Here is an 18360-nt window from a genome sequence, read left to right on the forward strand (position 1 = left end):
TATTACAAATAACTAACTTAACTTACTTCCTTAATCCCCTCAAATAAGTCAACTGGGTCTTATAATTAGGACCGGAGGTAGTATTTTATAACATTAAACGATTGTCACCACTCATTCTTTATATTAAACGATTGACACATATTATGAAAATTAATGTCCCTTAATTATTATATATGCTACCTCCTCTAGTCCTTAATATAAGAGCTATTTAACTACAAGTAGATTAAGAAAATTAGTTTAGTTAGTTATTTGTAATGAGTTAATTTTCACAAAGTACTCTTTTTAATCATGACCTTGAATAGAAACTTTTATATATATATATATATATAATCAATATAGATACTTTATAGAATGAATTATAAATTTAGAGGGACAAAGTGGATTAAGATTTTATAAATAGGAACAAATTCAATCCCGAATTAGTTCTTGTATTACAAACTGAAAGTAGTAGTGTTTTGCATGCCAAATGATATTGATTTTCTATATAACATAAACCGTAGCTTTATTATCAATACAAAATATATAATCCATACTGAATTGTACTATTTGTAAGTCTGCGCGGTTTAATAATAAGAACGAAGTTTTGTAGGCTCACAAAATTGCGGTTTCATTTTTAATATAACGAGAAAAATTATTTAATATTTTTATTTCTTAGAAAGAACACATAATATATCTGTAAAAAGTTAACGTTTTAAAATAACAAATAATTGCACTCTTTTTAATATTAATGCAATCAATTAATGCACACACAGAGTGCGAATATCACGTAAGAATAACTTGGGATTCTTATAATAAGGGGAGAAAATTACAACACCCTTTGTATCCATTCGTATGGGGTCAGATTTTTCGTCTTTATCCTTCATGTCAGAAAGAAGAAGCAACCATCATTTGCTGTGCTGTTTATTAATTTAGGTAATATAACTTTTCCCCTTTTATTTTAATTACCATAAATAGCTCAGCTTATTAATTATACCTAACTTGCCCTCATCTATTGGTCTCAACCTAGATAGACAGACAATGATCTTTAAGATTTAACTAGCTTTGAGTCTTTAATTTTCCCCCGGATAAGGCCAAAAGAACTTAGTTAATAACTGTAGTGCTAATAAATTATTAAACATAATTAATCTGGCATTAATTCAACAGTTAAAAATTTAGTATGAATTAATGCACCAACACATATAATAACACTATTTACTAATCATGAGAAATAATATATATAATTTATTTTTTTATGGTAAAAAAACATGTATTGTTAGTTATTGAGCAAGACGCATGATGGAAATCAATTTACATGATTGATAACACTATTTTTGCAATTTGCGGGTATATTGGGAATTTTAATTCCTTCGATTAATTTCCTTAGCCAACCAAATCAAACCTTCACATACATGATCAGTAGAAATAGCTGCATTTTCACAGTATATCAACCATTACCAAAAAATCAAATAAATAAAAGTAAACATAAAGCCCTTTATTAATATTCCCTCCCTAAATTTGGTTTCAATGCCTCAGTTAAGCTATGTAGATCTGCAATATTTATCAAAGAAAAGGAGAAGATCACCTCAATGTCACTCCCATAGCTTATTAATGAATTATTCTTGCAACTTTCACATCATGTTCGAATTTAGATGTTCTATCGTATTATGTAGATGTACTTAGAAGGAAAAAGACCCGAGGACAAATGAGAGTAAATGAATTTAAGAGAAAAAAAATATTACTCGTCAATGTAACTCTACAATACATAATAGAATTCTAGTGTTATACATCGCAAACTGATTCTCCAAAAAAAAAAAGAAACGGAGTCAAAAGAATTGACAAGAACATACGCATATATAAATGATTAAAATTATAATTCAAATTATTATATATATTGAGGGAAATTTGATATTAGGTTATATTGGTTTTCGTCTTAATGTTCACTTACATTAATTAGTATGAACAGTGTTATTAATCTTCCTATAATATGTCTAAAAATGAATCAGCAAACATCACCCAAAAAATAATAGAGAGCTTTATAGATTTCCGTATGCTGACGCAATGACGATAAATTACAAGCAAGCATGCAGATTAAGGAAGCGAAAAAAGGCCATAAATATAAAGATTCAGAACTAATCGTCTTTCTGCTTAATTAGTCTGATGAGTACAATACTCTCTCTGAGATATATATATATATATATATATATATATTACTGGGTAAGAGAGGAGGCATTGCCGGTAGAATTAGCAGAAGAAGATGAAGAAGAGTTCTTATGGTTATGCATCCAAACCTTGAAAACTTGCCGGCTCACTCCCACTCCTCTGCAGAACCTCTCGATCTCATCGTCTAGATCCTTCCTCTGCAACTTCCACCCCAGCTTCTCTGCAAATCCCATCATCTTCTCCTTCTGCTCCGCCGTGAACTTCGTCCTGAACCTCTTCTTGTTCCCAGTTCCCGACGTCGTTCTCTCCCCCGCCTCCATCATCCCGCTGCTCGGCGGCGTCGCCTCCCCGCCGCTGTACTCCATCAGCTCCCCCGTCAGCTCCGGCCGGCTGAACCCCCTCGGAGGTGGTGGGAACGTCACCTTGCGGTGGAAGTTCCGGTGGCAGCCGCAGGCGGCGCATTGCAGACACCCTCCCGGAGATGTGTCGTCGAGGGTGAACTCGCCGCAGCCGTCGGTGGCGTAGCTGCCGAGGCTGGCTGCATGGTTTCGAAGACACTCTCTGTAGATAGAATTAGATGAGTGACTGTGATCTCCTTCTCCTTCCATGGTGGATCTCCTTCTTAACCTTATTTCTTTCTTCCGTTGGAGGGTTTTGATGAATATAAGGAAAGAAGACCAGGGATGAAATTACCAAAAAGGACAGGGTTGAACGAGATAATTACAGTGTTCCCTCTTCCACGGACATGCTAGCATTGTAGACAACTAGCCACGACATGTTGTACGTACAGATTCATCAACTAATTAAACCAAACAAAACAAATTAAAAGCATCAAAGTCATCGTTCATAATTTTTTTTTTTTTAAAAAAGAAAGAGCAATAACTTTAAGTGGGGAATAATTAAAATGGAGATGAAAATGGGAGGAGGGTTGGGCAGGTATGTAGAAATGGAGAGTGAGAGAGGGCATGAAAGAGAAAACAGTGGGGAAGGTCAGGGAAGAACCCGAAGAGGTAAAGAAGAGGAAAGGGGAGGGGCAAAGTGGTCCAAAAGAGAGAGTGGGGGAGGCCCGTGAGCAGAGGGAGAGGTATGGAGGGTGGCAGAGATTCAATAATTCAAGTTTGGGGAATTTCATAATTGGGGAAGAGACAGTCCTTTTTTGTACTTTTCCCCTCTCTGCAAAAACCCCCCTCTCTATGTTCCTTCCATCCAATTAAAATTGTGCACATCCACTTGAGTGTGTGTGTGTGACTGTGTATTCTTCTGCGTCAAAATTACAACAACATGCATTTTTCTTCTCTCTCGTACTGTACTGTTACTGCATGTTAGAAATTTTCTCACATTGCATTGGTAGAATGACTCTCCAGTCAAGAAATAATTGTTAAAAAGTTCTAATGGCAAAAGAAACTCATTGTCATTTTCTGTGTTAGAATTGATATTACAAGTTACTCAGCTGTTACGAGGTTTTTATGTAAACATATTTTTTGCAATTCTCTCAATTTCATTCCCTATTCCATATTCATGTGTTTGCAAAGAAAATAAGTACCCAAAAAAAAAGATAAACTATCTGAGGCCCACATTAAATTGAATTCAAGATAAATGCCCACCTAACACTCTAATATTTTTAGTGGTACATTTTTACTTATGATCTTTTAAATTTGATGCAATCTTACCATTTTTAATTTATTTAAAACTACTTTTTTCTTTTATTCATCTTCACAGTTAAAATTAACAATTTTTGTTCCTTTTATCAAATTATTCGACTTACATGCAAAGTAACCAAATTATAATTACATTAAAAAATTAAAAAAAGTGAGATTGCACTAAATTTAAAAGATTATGGGTAAAATGGCACAACTAAAAAGATTAGGGTGTTGGATATACTTGAGAAATAAAATTAGGATGTTGATTGTATCTTTACCTTTCAATTTATACCCATTACCTCTAGTTGCATCTCTCTCTATAGATATATGTATATATAATTTAAACATTTATTTTTGTGTATGTAAGGAATCCAAATTGGTGATTTGCTGGTCAATCATTGATTCAAATAATCCTTTTTTAAGGGTTCCATTGGAAATTGAAGTGATTAATCATGGTTTGAGATATATAGTACGTACTGATATACACATGCACAGATCATGTGATTCTTTATAAACTGAATGATGTGATTTCAAAAAAAAAATTGTATTGATGTAAGGTAGATTTATTTCCTATTTTAAACACATTCAATTAACTGTTCTTCATTTGTATCAACCAAATTAAACTATAAAAGATCAAAAATTATCTTTGGGGTTATTTATTTTCGTACAGACAAATTAAAAGAAGTTGATATATTATTATATGATCATCAGATCCAAAAGAAATAAGTTAACATATTGAGTATGATATATAATATACATGGCATTCATATATAAATATAGGGGTTTTAATCTTCCCTTTCATGCATACTTTTATATCTTAGATGACATAGATTTGAATGATAGATGACTATGCCTTAGCACAATTATATTTATATATATACCAAGTGCTTGCCAGTTCTATAGAACTAAGGAATACATATTTGCATAAACTAAAGTAGAGAGAAATAATAATAATAATTGATGATGGGGACAAGATCAAGATATGAAGATTAAGGAGATCAAGCACCTGCAGGTTGACCAAGCAGCCTATTCTCAAGCCTTGCATGGCCTTCATTCTGCCCACAAACAAAACTGAGCTGTAAAGGTATGGCGTCTGCATAAACTAATTGAGAATTGCCTACCACTCAATAATAATAGTAGTAGTAGTAGTAAGACAACTAGATCCATACCAATTAACTCTTAGTATTTGTATCTAAAATGAGTTATATTTGCATTTGCATGCATAAAACTCTAGATGAATCGCAGGGTTTTATAACTTTTCACTACACTTTTCATACTCCCTCTCGTCTTCAATATAAAGAGGGGTTTGTTTTGGTTCTAGATATAATTCCTCAATTCATTTTATCTCTTAAATTTACAATTTTTTCCTAAATTCTTCCCATTGATTACATGTGTTAAGGAGGTTTTTCATCAAGGAAGTATTTTTCAATGCAAATAATTAAAATGGTGGTAAAAGGAAACCAATAAACATTTTTTTTATAAATAACTAAATTAACTACTAATTTTCTTAATCTATACAAATTAATTAGTTATCTCTAATTCTTACATGTAGGGTTGGAGGTCGTATTTTATTAACAGGCGGAAGATGATTTTATGATGTCATTTGTCATATTCTTAGACATACCTACTAATTTTAGAAAACCGCATTAGGTATATTTGACTGATGTGAGAGCCTACTTAGATAAGACGAGCTAAAACTACATATCGTTTTCTAGAAAAATATCCAAACATATCTATACATTTCAAAATCAATTATAAACTAAAAACGAAACACCTCTTATTTTAGGCCAAACCTCCTCCCTAAATCAATTATCATTTTTATTAACATTTGTACAAGATAACAACAAGGCATCGATGTAATATTTTTCACCCTTTTCTACTGTGATAGTAAGGTATATGGAGTGAAGCTAGGGATGAGATTTAAAACAAAAGAGAATAATAATAAGAATATAAAATAATGATGATAATAATAGGTGAGTGGGGGAGAGAAAATGAAATATGAAGGGGAAAAGGATGAATTCAATTGATGTGTCGGAAGAACAATAATGTTCTCTTCTTCTCTCAGCATTTTGGTTTGGTTTGTTTGCTTCTTCTCAGTGTTGAGTCACTATAGAATGTGACCCCTCCCCCCACACAATAAAGCTTCGCTTTTCTTGCTTAAGGCTGCCATGTGTAATGTGCCTCTGTTTCTTCAATATTCCCACTTTAACTATTATTTATATGTAAACATTTCTTTCCTTACATGCATTTACACACACACACACACACACACACACACACACACATATATATTCCTTAACACCCAACACACTTCAGATCCTTTCTTCATGAAATTTAAATCAATTTAGTTGATTTTATCAGCAAAACCTAATCAAAATTAAATATATCCCCATGAGGTTTAATTATATATATGTTGCTGGCTTCCCAAGAAAACTTGTGAAAAAGCCTGCCAAAATTAGTTACAATTTGTGGTACATGCCTAATTCTGATACAACTGGTCCCAAACTAGTCTACTCTTTTTATGATTAATTCTTTACTAGCAGGCCAAACTTTTGTTTTCCTTTTAATGATTTGCATGGGTTAATGAAATATTACTTGTAGATGATAATATTCCTTTCGCTCTTAAATGCCAGTCGCTTTTGACTACCAACTCATTGCAACTAAGAAAATTTAGTTACTTCATCCAAAATTTATGCGGGATATATACTACATTAAATTAAGACTAAAAATTTGTTATAGACCATAACCTATATAAACTATTACTCCAAACTCTGTACAGTGAAAAAAATCATATCTATGTAGTTTGGAAAAAATAATGAATTAGGACCTCCGATCGATATTAATTAATTGCAGTACGGAGAGATTCATGCACAAAACCCTAATTAAGATTATTATCTGCATAGTTAGCATTTTCCCCCTAAGAATCTCAAGCTTGTTTTAGCATTATATCTATGATGAACTTTTCTAGATTTGTGATAAGAAGCTAAAAAGTGGGAGAAGTCCAGCTAATAAATCGTCCTCGTCACAAAGGGAAGATTATGGGTTTTAGTAATTATAATACATGGGAGCAACCTAAATGAATCTGTCAGACAAGAATATTTATTTGTCTACCATTAACCTGCAACTCCTATAATGTGGTCAAACATTGTTCAAGTTCATGAACCAGCACAAGGTTCTTGTTCTTCACTGTATGATTTAAGACGATTAGAATATTACCCAAGTGTCTCGTATTCCTTAAACATCAAGATTATGTATTAAACACATAATTATTCTTTTCTTAATTAATTATATGGCTTTTTAATGAAGTTAGAAGCTGCTCATTGTTAGGAATGGTTAAGACCAGCTTTGCTGTAACTGACGCTTCAGAAATTTATGTGTTTTCTCGCTGTGCCTCCAATTATTGATTCTTATTCCCTCCTAAAACAAAAATTAAAATACCATCTGGGGTCATATATATGTAGGCTTCCTCATCTTCATCCAAGTTTACTTGGTGTCCTTGCTTTCCATATAAAAGAAATTGTTTAGCCAATGCACTTGTTAATGACATGACTATCTTTGTGGGTTCAATCCCAATTATTGCTTTAAGCATTTCCCTTACCCTTTGTGATCCGGGAAAAAAAAAAACCAAAATCCTTTACCAATTCATTGTTCTTCATTTTTTTAATTAAAAATTTTGGTTAAAAATACCTGTTTGGAAATCTTTATAGTTAAAGGGATCACATGCTACTAATCTTCAACAAGTGCAACTCTTTCTCAGACATATGCAATCTATTTTCAATTGTGCACAAAAGACTTTAAAATAAAAGTCACTTATATAGCTGAAGATGTGTTGCACACAACTAAAAAAGAATTGTACTCACTAAAGATGAATTATACCCGCTCATTCAAATCCTTTTTTATCAATAAAATTTCCTAACATATGCTTTTAACCATTAATTTTCCTTTTTAAATTTGTACAACAATTATTCTCATTTTTTTTAAAAATTAGATTGGCCTATGCAATGAGACTAAAATTGCATTATTCATGGCTCTTTGTGAAAGCTATATTAGGCAGGAGGAGTCCATGGTTCAATAGCAGTGGATGCATTTATGATTAAGGAATTTTGGAGGTTTCTCTTTGGTCGTCTAAGACCATGTAAAATCAACTGGCGTCTAAAACCAATTCAATTATTCACCAACAACAAACCAATTCAATTGCTAATCAGTTTAATAAAAACCCACTAATTAAACCCAATTGTTGATTATGTTTGCCTAATTCTTAAGAAAGATGATTATTCATAATGTATTCTTGACCAGATTATTGTTTGGATTATTAGCTGTTAATTGATTGATGAACCAACTAGTACAGTCTAATTTTCAAAACAACAGATATGCCTAAAAGAATATTTAAACTTCCATATCTTTTAAGTTTGTTTTGATAGGATATAATATATATATATATATGTATAAATAGTAAAATATTGTAGGTAAAAGTACACATTTGATCTTCTAACTTTATATAAAAGGTTTCAATTTGACCTCTTAATTTTATTTTTTTAAAAATTCAGTTTTCTTTTTGTTTTTTTTTATAATAAAAAATTCAGTTTTCTAATCATAACATTATTAGTCTCAAACAATGATTTTTTTTACAATAATTATTATTTTGAAAAATAAACCTAACATGTTAGATTTTGAAAATTTTTTATCAATATTTAACATCATAATTTTTTTATATATTTTTTATCAACATCTGATTAAAGGACAAAAAAGATATACTTTATAAAATCAAAGAACTAAAATAAAATGTCAAATGAATCAAGTGTACTTTTCCCAATAATATATAATAAGTACTACCCCCGGTTCTTAATATAAAACATAGTTTAATTTTTAATTTGATTCTAAATATAAAACTCCGATTTACTTTATCTCTTATATTTATTTATTTTTTTCAAAATAATTCTTATAGTAATTATACATGTTAAATATTTTATCAAATGACATTTGATCAGTAAGGGTATTTTAGAAAAAAAACAATACTTTTTATTACAAATAACTAGTTTGACTAATTTTTTTAATATACCCAAATTAATTAACTAACTCTTATATTAAAGATCGGAGGTAGTACTTTGTTAAAAAAACGATTCCATGTCAATGGTACGCATTTCTTTGTGACAATCTCAATTGGATTTAAACAGATCATTGAACCATCAATTGCGCTCGACCTCATTTCAACAATTAGTCTACTTTTTAAATTAATTAGATCCTTGAACCACGGATTGTTATTTACTTCCAACTAGCTGGGGTTTAATATGTACTACTCTGTCTCTTATTATAAGATCTTTTTAACTAAATTACGTAATTTAAGAAAACAGTAAAAATTAGTTAAAAACAATTAATATGTAGCAAATGCAGTTTTTTCCAAATATACCCCCATATATAAATAGATAAATGTGAGAGAATAATAGTGAGATAAATGAAAAAAGAAAATGTATTAAATACATTAAATTAGAGGTAAAATAAGTAATACTGCATTAAATGCTTATACAAACTCAAAAATGATTTTATAAAAAGGGACATACTCATTCAAAAAATTAGATCTTATAATAAGGGAGGGAGGGAGGGAGGGAGTATGGAGATAGCAAGTGATTAATCTGAAGTTGTGGCTGTGAGAACTAGCTTGGATGATCTTGGGACCTTTAACTTGGACATATATAGTTTGTTGAATAAAATAGTTTGGTCAAAAAGATAATCTTGATTTAACAAGGCAGTACGTACTTGCAAGTGTTTTTCATGTATCTTCCATTAATTAATTGGTCATAATTATTATAATTAAAGAAAGCAAAAGTTCAATTGCATATGCACATGTGCTTCAACCTCCTTTACTGATTCGTTACATGCATCTAACCCTGAATTTGACTTCATTATTTAATTAAATATATAAATAAAGTTCATAGACCTAATTCAAATAGAGAACATGTACGTACATATACATATACATACATATATATATATATATATATAAACGTAACCCACGTTTTGTTATAAATTAAGCAAACTTGCGAGGCAACTAATTAGAGATATGTTCATGTAACTGACATATGTAAGAGAATCAATGTTTTTAAGTTTTTTTGAATCTGTAAGACAACTAACTCTTTATTTTAATTATGTATAATATTATCTATTATTTAATACTCCGAAGTGGTGGAAGTAAAAGCCTGCAATTAATGTCTTCTTTGCTTTTTGTTATTATACAGGTTTAATTATATTTTTGGTCAGCGGGGTCATGACAATCTGTTTCATGATTAATTTTAGTCTAAGTATGATGACATGTCTTTGACCCCCAATAAATTAAATGGGAAAAATTTTTATATGAAAGCATGCATGCACAAAAAGTATATATTGATATAATTGATGGCTACTTTAGATTTATAGTAATTGGTCAGAATATATAAGAGCAGAGACTATGCTCCTAATACTCAACTTTTGGGTTGTCATCAATTTTCTATACTTTTTTTTTTGGGTTAAGTTAGAAAGGTAGACATCAATGGCAAGAGATTATAAAAAGATTTTGATTTTGCAACCTTCTACTTCCAAAGAAATCTTCATGACATTAGATTACAAACTCAAAATCAAATAAATAATTTATGGATTACATAATTAGTTTTAGCCCCACATTGTTGGGCTCATATTATGGACCTTGGTTAGCCCATAGGCAGCAGACCAAGTCAGAAGGTCCAACAATAATCAACCCCAATATAAAGCACCTCGTTTAAGTGAGGTCTTGTAATTGAAACTGAAGGAAGGTAGTAGTTTCGTAAAAATTTCAGGCTGGGTTGGGGAAAGCCTCTGTAAAGGGAGTGATCCATGTGGACTAGGTGTTACATGAGATGATGTACATAAATGGACTTGACCCAAAACTTTCAGATGAGACGAATTTATAAGCCCATCTATTTGTCCACCTTTTCTTCACCCCAAATCTGTTATGTGAATTTCTCACTTCTTTACCAATCAAGTCAACTCATACCTGACTTTTCAACATCTTTAAACGCACCACCAGCAACCTAAATGCAGTCTATCTAAAACTTCAAAACCAGAATCATTTGAGAAAATGAAACATTACTTATCAATCATCATTCAGTGATTTTGATTGTGCCTTCACCTTTATAATTCAATGCCTGTAAGAATATATAAAACCAGAAGCATAGTTAACAGCAAACTATATCATTGGACATGCCTCATCAATCTAATAGCAGGGGGAGCAGTGCCACATTTCATGGCAGATCTGTTCCATACAGTGGTCCAAATCTTTCAAGATCATACTATATGCAACAAGAACTAATCAATCCATTCAAATTTTGAAGATTATAAGCATGATTTCTTGTTGTTCTATAACCATCCAAGAAGCCTCTGTCCCAGGCCAAATATATAAAAGACAAACAACAGGCTGAATGAAATTAAATGAATAGGCCAGATGGAGCTCATCAACCTGGTAGAGACAAACTTATCAGAGCCATGCATGTTTTACATAAAAGAAATGCCTATTTTGCAGCATGCAGATTGTCATATTATGACATTATTGTTGTGTCAAAGCATGAACAAAGTAGAATATGAACACTAGGAACGTTTATATCTATTCCCTTTACTATAGTTTAAGTTGCTGATCTCTTATCAGTTCTGGCCTGTCGGACTGGAGCAACATTAATCTCGTCCTTTGAATCATCTGCACGTGCGTTCTCGTTGGCTGTGTCTGAAGTCTATCAACATAACATGGATTTGCAGGTATCATATCAGAACTTCACCTTCATCAGGCTAATCAAGCATCATATGTTGTCCCTGGAACCCAAATGTGCTTATGATGAAATGTTCCATTCGTACCAGAACCAGGTAAAACCGCAGCATCACAGTCTACAGTACTGTGTTCAGGCATACATGGAGGACATAAGCTGGAATCCACTGTGGATATTAAAGGCCGTACGTTAAGGCCATTGTCTCCATTCATTTTAGAAGCAAGTGGCGAAGAAAATGCAGGCCAGCAAGTCCACTTTTTCATGTATGACATATTGTACTTATGAATGCAGAAGAAAGTGCATGGTGCCATATGGTGATATCAGTATATGCAGATAAAATACATAAAGACAAAAACAAAAGTCTATGGACTAACAGGTGTTCGTTGGCAGAAAATAATAAGCTCCACTAAAGCATAATTTCTCGAGTTTAAGTTTATATGACTGTGCTAAAAGTTTTTAAAAGATCTACGTAATTTAGGATTTAAGTTGACTCGATTTAGATTAGTCATAATTGAATGTAATTCTAAATATCAATTAGTTTATTGTCAAAGGAAATGAACGTATCAAGTTTAGGAATAATTCTCACATGTAGCTCTTCTTAACAACTTATTTTATTCAATATAGAACATCATTTTCTGCTTGATTTCCTTATTTTCCTCATCCCAATGATAAAATATGCTCGCCAAAAGGCAAGCTCAGAGATGAGGACACCAAATGAATCAGAGGGTTATGTGCTAATGTGGGCTCCTTTCCACATGACTGTACTCAACCACCAAGTCATATGCTCCGAAATATGGGCTTCCCTCCACGTGGGCCCACACTTCACATGAATGACATCTGACCATTTAGCCATTTCCCCTAAATGGCCACAAATATTCAGCCTTCAATGCTCTTGGGTCATTGTCTGTTAGGAGCTGGGATGGCCTTAAATGAATGGAAATTTCTTTTATTACGGTGAGTTGAATCTTAACGCCGATATAAGAATCATATTGGTAGGTAATTTATAAATAACTTTGCAAGTGTTCTTTGAGTTTAAGGGTATATCTTGGTCCTGATGAGTCTCGGAACCTAAATCACCCAAATATTTTTGTATAAGAAAATTGAAAATTCAGCCCACTTCATTTTAAATAATTTTTAAGCCCCTTATGCTGTTTAACATAACAAAAATAAGAAGAACCCACAGTTTAAATTTCAAGATCATCACCTAATTTTAAAAGCGCTAGCTTCTAGATGAATTGATAATAAAACCAAAATTGGGGTATATAAAGGCATATTTAAGATAAAATAATTGCAATTATTAAATTTTCATTACAAATTAACTATTGGAAAGAGTTACATATATAGGTCTCAAATTTTTTTAAAAAAATAATCCATAGTTCATAACTATTTTGTAAAATATTATAGCAAAGATACTAGAAGTTTTCCTTGAATAGTATGTTGAAGGAGCTCAAATGTTCAAAATATGTGAACAAGAGATTAAATGGAAGGGCATAAGAAGAATGGGGGAAGGGATTTGGATTGAGAACTGAGAGAGACTGTAAGAAGGAAAAGGAAAGGAATCAGAAAAATGTCAGAAAACTGAATACTAAAATTGGCAGACACTTTCTGTATTTGAACCCCAAAATCATATACGTTTTTGTTTGTTGTCTTGTCGTTAATTTCATTATCTTCCTCAGCTCCCTCCTGTACAACTGTTTTTGCTTCAACTAACAAACTCACAAATTGAACAAAACACACTGCAATACAAAATTACATAAATTACATGAACAGCACACTGTGATTTATTGTTTCTCCATAAAAAGAACATATGAAAAATAATTTTATTTTTTAGGAAATATCTATGTTTTTAAAAGTTTATATAATTTTAACAAAATTCAACCAAAAAGAACGCATATATAAGTTATGCCACAAAGAAAAGGGCCCGTAATGCATTAGGTGGCAGAGAGGCTGGACCACAATTTTAGGCTTTTAGCAGTGAATCCACAGATTTTGGTAATAAATGTGGGATGCTAATGGACATAGGATTTGACCCACAAAAAAGAAAAAGAGGGCTTAAGCATACGGAAGCATTTATGTGAAGGTAGGCCCACTAACAATGATGACTTGAAGAATGAGTGACTTTCTGTTCAAAATAATGGGCCCACTTGAGGCCCGAAAATATATCCCTTTCTCTTCCTCCTGCCAAGGCTAAGTGCTAACCACAACCTGCTAATCTGAAATCATTATTCACTTGGATCATTACTCTATTTGGGCCTCTTCTTTGACACCTTCCCCCCCGCCCCCACCCCTCCCACATGACATTCAATCTCTAAAATCCAATTACCCTCCAACATTTTGAACGTTACTTTCATCCCATCATATGGATGGGAGCTCGATCTAGCAGAAGGAATTAGTCTCCCACAACATAGTGAACCAAGATTCGAATCCCCTCTAGGAGAGGTGCCATATTTAGTACCTGACAGTACTTCGAATAGGATTACCTCCAACAAGAAGATACCTATGCTTTAGCCAAAAAAAAAAAAAAGAAAAAGATTTGCTAAGAGAATTACAACTATCTTTATGTGTATTCTTGTAATATAGAACAAACTTAGTAGAGAATTTGGTTTTAAAAAAAAAAAATTAGTTGAGAAGGAGTTACAGTACACTATCGGTATTTTGAAGAAAGATTAGTCTATGCTATTCAAGAAGGATACTTCTAATATCCAATAGACACACGCACACAAATAGCTTTTCAATCATAATTTATAAAATACAAGTAAATATATGAGATGAGTTTTGTCCACACTTACATAAAATATACTTTTAAGCACTTAAATAAGTCAACTCAAATGAACATTATATAAAGAGAAGTAGACGCATCCACGAATCTACGAATGATGCAGTCCATAAAAAGATGTCAACTCTCTCTAATTTTATACAATTTAAACACAAACACACACAAATATGCTAATGTCAGACTCAAGTTTGAGACCTCATCTAAGTATAACTCTCAAGAAAAGAGGCTTGAACACTACAAATGAAAAGTATCAAATCAGAAGGGGAACCGCTATTTGCATCCGTAATACTTAAATTTGGACCAATAATGCCAAATATCATATAATTAAAAAAAAATTGATGCATTGATCATGGCGCAAAAACCCATATCAATATCCTTAACTTAAGTAAGCATTATGACTTGTTGCAATGGAAAAGGAGAGAGAGAGGTGGGGGGAGAGAGAGAGATTGCTCAACATACATATAAATGGTACGAACAAAGCTTCCAAAATCTGAAGAGAAGAAGAATTAAATGTGATGGTTGAAATTTGAAAGTGTTACTTTTAAAAGTGAATCATTGGCTACATTTATCTGCTTGCCAACCATTCAAATCTTGTTCCCTTCAGTGTATGTTGTTGGTTGAATCCAATTGATTGGCCTTGACCTCTTTTTTCCCCCCTCGATATTAAAGTCAAATGAATGAATCCCCACACACAACTTTGCCTCACAACTTCAACTCCACACACTCACATCACTTTAATTTTGCTATTTCCCTCATCGACAAATATCACTGTTTCGTTTGGTAGATCATGAGAAGAAGATGATTCTTCCAGTGAAGCTTATCGATCATCACCTAACAATAATAGTATTTCTCTTTTGAATAAATATCAAATCCTTATCAAATGTAACAGTTTTATTATTTGTCCTACTTTTATTATTCTTTTCACACAATTACAAACTTCTGAGTGTATACGTGTTCTTTAGTACAATGTACATTTGCAAAGAGAGACAATGAGTTTGACCCCACACACCAACATACCCTTTTTGGTACCAAAAAGTTTAGCTGAGTTAGGTTCCGAAAACTCATTAAGGCTAAGACATACCTCCAGGCTTCTAGAGCACTCACAGAGATACTTACATATTGCTTATTAACAAAGTTCTCACATCGACAGGTAGATTTGAATTCATGATCTTTTGAGTTATGAGTTGATTCCCTACCAATTGGAGTAACTCTTATTAGCACACCAATATACTTATTTTCTCAACAAAATTTTCATATTATAAAATTCATTTATGGTAATAATGTGTTTCTAAAATGAGAAATCAAAGGAAAGTGATATCATACATAGCTTGAATATGTATACTCGCTTTGTCACTTTTCACTCACTATTTTTTTTCCTTTATCTCATAGTTTTATGTTATTTTGTATGTAATATAGTTAATTGCATATAAAACTTGCTCTTTTTTGTTGTGTCTGTTGAAAGAGAGAACATGTATAATACAAAGATAATATAAATGTACGTAAAACTTGCTCTACTTTTAATTTATGATTTTGAACTCATAAATTGAAAAAAAAATCATATCTGGAGAGTCAACCCCCCTTAATTAAGTCAGAAAAAATGCTTAAATTTGCCCTATTTGCACAGGATAACATATGATTATTTGAAAAAATAATGATGAACTCTACAAGAATTTTACAGTAGCAATTTTTTTTTTTTAAAGTATCATCCAAATTACTCGTCCACATCCTATGTCTCTCTTTCCTATTGAATGTTAATTAGGATATCATATCCAAACTCGTCCACATTCCAAGTCTTTTGTTTCCAAAAAGATGTTAAATATAGTGGATGAGCTGGATTGATCCAACCTCCTTCCCTTTCACTCTCCAATAATTCCCTTTCACTTCCCAATCTATATTCTCAAACGGAGAAAATGGGAAACACAAGTCCCTTTCCTTCTTCAACCATATCCAAAAATATTTATATATATATATATATATATAAAAAACAAGCAGAAGTCTACCATATATATACATAATAAAATTCCCTCATTTGCCCCTCTGATGTCCCTCTTCTCTCTTCTCATCTCCATCGCAAAGTACTAAAGAAGCCATTCAAAAATCAAAATCATCAAAACCTACTGTCAATAATAATAAGTAAAAAGAAACAAAAGAGGATTTATGATTTGTGTCCACCAGGGAGAGATTTCAGGAAAATCTCATCACCAACATTAAACCCATTCACAGGTTTATATGTGGAGATAGGAGAAGAGTGAGAACTCAAATTAAATTGCATTGCCTAGTTTTACGGACCTTGTCAATATAATGCCAGGACAATTTTGCAGCAACATAAAGCTGTATTCATGGATAGGTCTTTTTCCCTCTTTTTTCCTAATTATATTCTTTAATTTATATCTATCTTTATTATTATTATTATCTTCTTCACTATACTTCTCTGTCTCTCTCTCTTTTCAATTCTATACATCATCCATATCTGTGGTGGAGGTCCATATAAATCGCCTTGATGTTCTTGTTCTTGACTACTACTACGACAACATCTTTATCATATAATTACCCTCCAATCATAGTGCATTATTAACCGTTTTTGAAAAGTAAAATTGGTTGAAATTAATGCTTCTGCGATTTTGATTAGCGGCTCTAATTTACTACTACCGTCTTTTTTGGGAACATATATGTATCATTGGATTCTGAGCTTCGATTGATAGGTTGAAAAAGTAAAAACACGTACGTACGAGGTGTGGGATGAAATTAATGAGGTTTTTTTTTTTGTGTGCTGCCAAAAAACACTACATCTTTCTTCGTATATCTTTTTTGTTTCTTTCTTCTCAGAGACCTTTTGAATAGTGACGTGATTGCTTTCAAAACAAGCCAGAGGGAGGTTTTTCTTCGGAGAAAAAGAGGGATCGAGGTAATTCTGTGCAAAAGAGTAAAAAAGAAATATATACATGTCTGTAACCGGTAATTCCTCATAGTTTTTAACGAAAATTTACTGTGGTAAGTGGGCCATCGCCTCCCCTGACCGGAGGTCATGTCAAATATAATTGCTGAAAAGAATATTTTTCAAACTAGAAATTAAGTATGTTTAGGGACAGGTTCAAGGTGTTCTTATAAAGAGTTTAAATATACTAATAATTATATAAACAGAAAAAAAAACGCTGGTGAAGGAACATAAATTTTTGCATATAAAGCATGAGATGCAAAGGCATAGAAAGATGAGGTGGGGCTTGGGTAATATTAATAATCCATTATTCAAATCCGTAATAAAAAGTTAATATTAGAGATCAAATAGAAATTGTTAAGAACATGAAGACTCAATCATTTTTTTTAAAAAAAAAAAGTCAATTAGAAAAGAATGAAACTTTAAAAATCAAAAGAAGAATGTAAGTTGATCAAGAAGTTGAGTTAGGTTCACTAATTCAACTATTTTTTTTCCCATTTTGACGCTCGTGTATGGTATGGTTCTCTCACTCGACTATCAAAGCAAGCACAAATAAATTAGTTAGTAGCGGAAAATGATCATGGTGATATCCACCAGCTAGCTAGAATTCATAAAATAAGAGTGAATAACCCATTAATTCCAAGTAATCCACATGAAGATTAACTTATTGTTTTCATCAAATAACTAAGTAAATTGTGAAAAAAAATAAATCATTGCGAGTCTTGCTGATAGATCCTCGTACAATATACATTCGAACTTACACAAGGATATCATATTCTAGGGCAAGATCACCAGTATATGCTGAGTTTAAAAAATAAGAACAATACTAATAACGGTAAGATCTATATATTGGGATTCATAAGATAGGGTTTACAATTATAAAACAGCCTAGAAATCCGTCAGGCACAAACAAGTTGGCAGAGGAACCACCACTTAACAATGATTGTACAGCCATTTATGCGTCAGATAAAAGTGGGGGGACTAGTGTGATACTACTGAAGAGAAAATAAAATAAAAAGCACATGGTCCAAGAGAGAGTTCAACAAGCTACTACGAGAGCGAGCTAGTCTCTAGGCAAGTGCATCATCAAAACAAAAGAAGAAA

At 32.2% G+C, this 18360-nt stretch overlaps 1 protein-coding gene across 1 annotated transcript; it reads right to left on the bottom strand.

The window, feature by feature from the left end:
• Positions 1–1998: 1998 nt before the first annotated feature.
• LOC114760422 (zinc-finger homeodomain protein 1-like) lies at positions 1999–4836 on the bottom strand. The gene is made up of 2 exons (XM_028949678.1): positions 4786–4836; positions 1999–2938 (listed from the first exon to the last, which is right to left on the bottom strand). Exon 2 carries the CDS (start codon positions 2745–2747, stop codon positions 2187–2189), a length of 561 nt encoding a protein of 186 aa, XP_028805511.1. The 5' UTR covers positions 2748–2938; positions 4786–4836; the 3' UTR covers positions 1999–2186.
• Positions 4837–18360: the final 13524 nt, after the last annotated feature.

Source organism: Neltuma alba, unplaced genomic scaffold (genome assembly GCF_004799145.2).
Source record: "Neltuma alba isolate B1F8T4 unplaced genomic scaffold, ASM479914v2 tig00010977_pilon, whole genome shotgun sequence".
NCBI lineage: Eukaryota > Viridiplantae > Streptophyta > Magnoliopsida > Fabales > Fabaceae > Neltuma > Neltuma alba.

Bases quoted from the DNA above. Each gene is read 5' to 3' on its own strand.
- LOC114760422 (XM_028949678.1), bottom strand. From the start codon at position 2,747: ATGGAAGGAGAAGGAGATCACAGTCACTCATCTAATTCTATCTACAGA.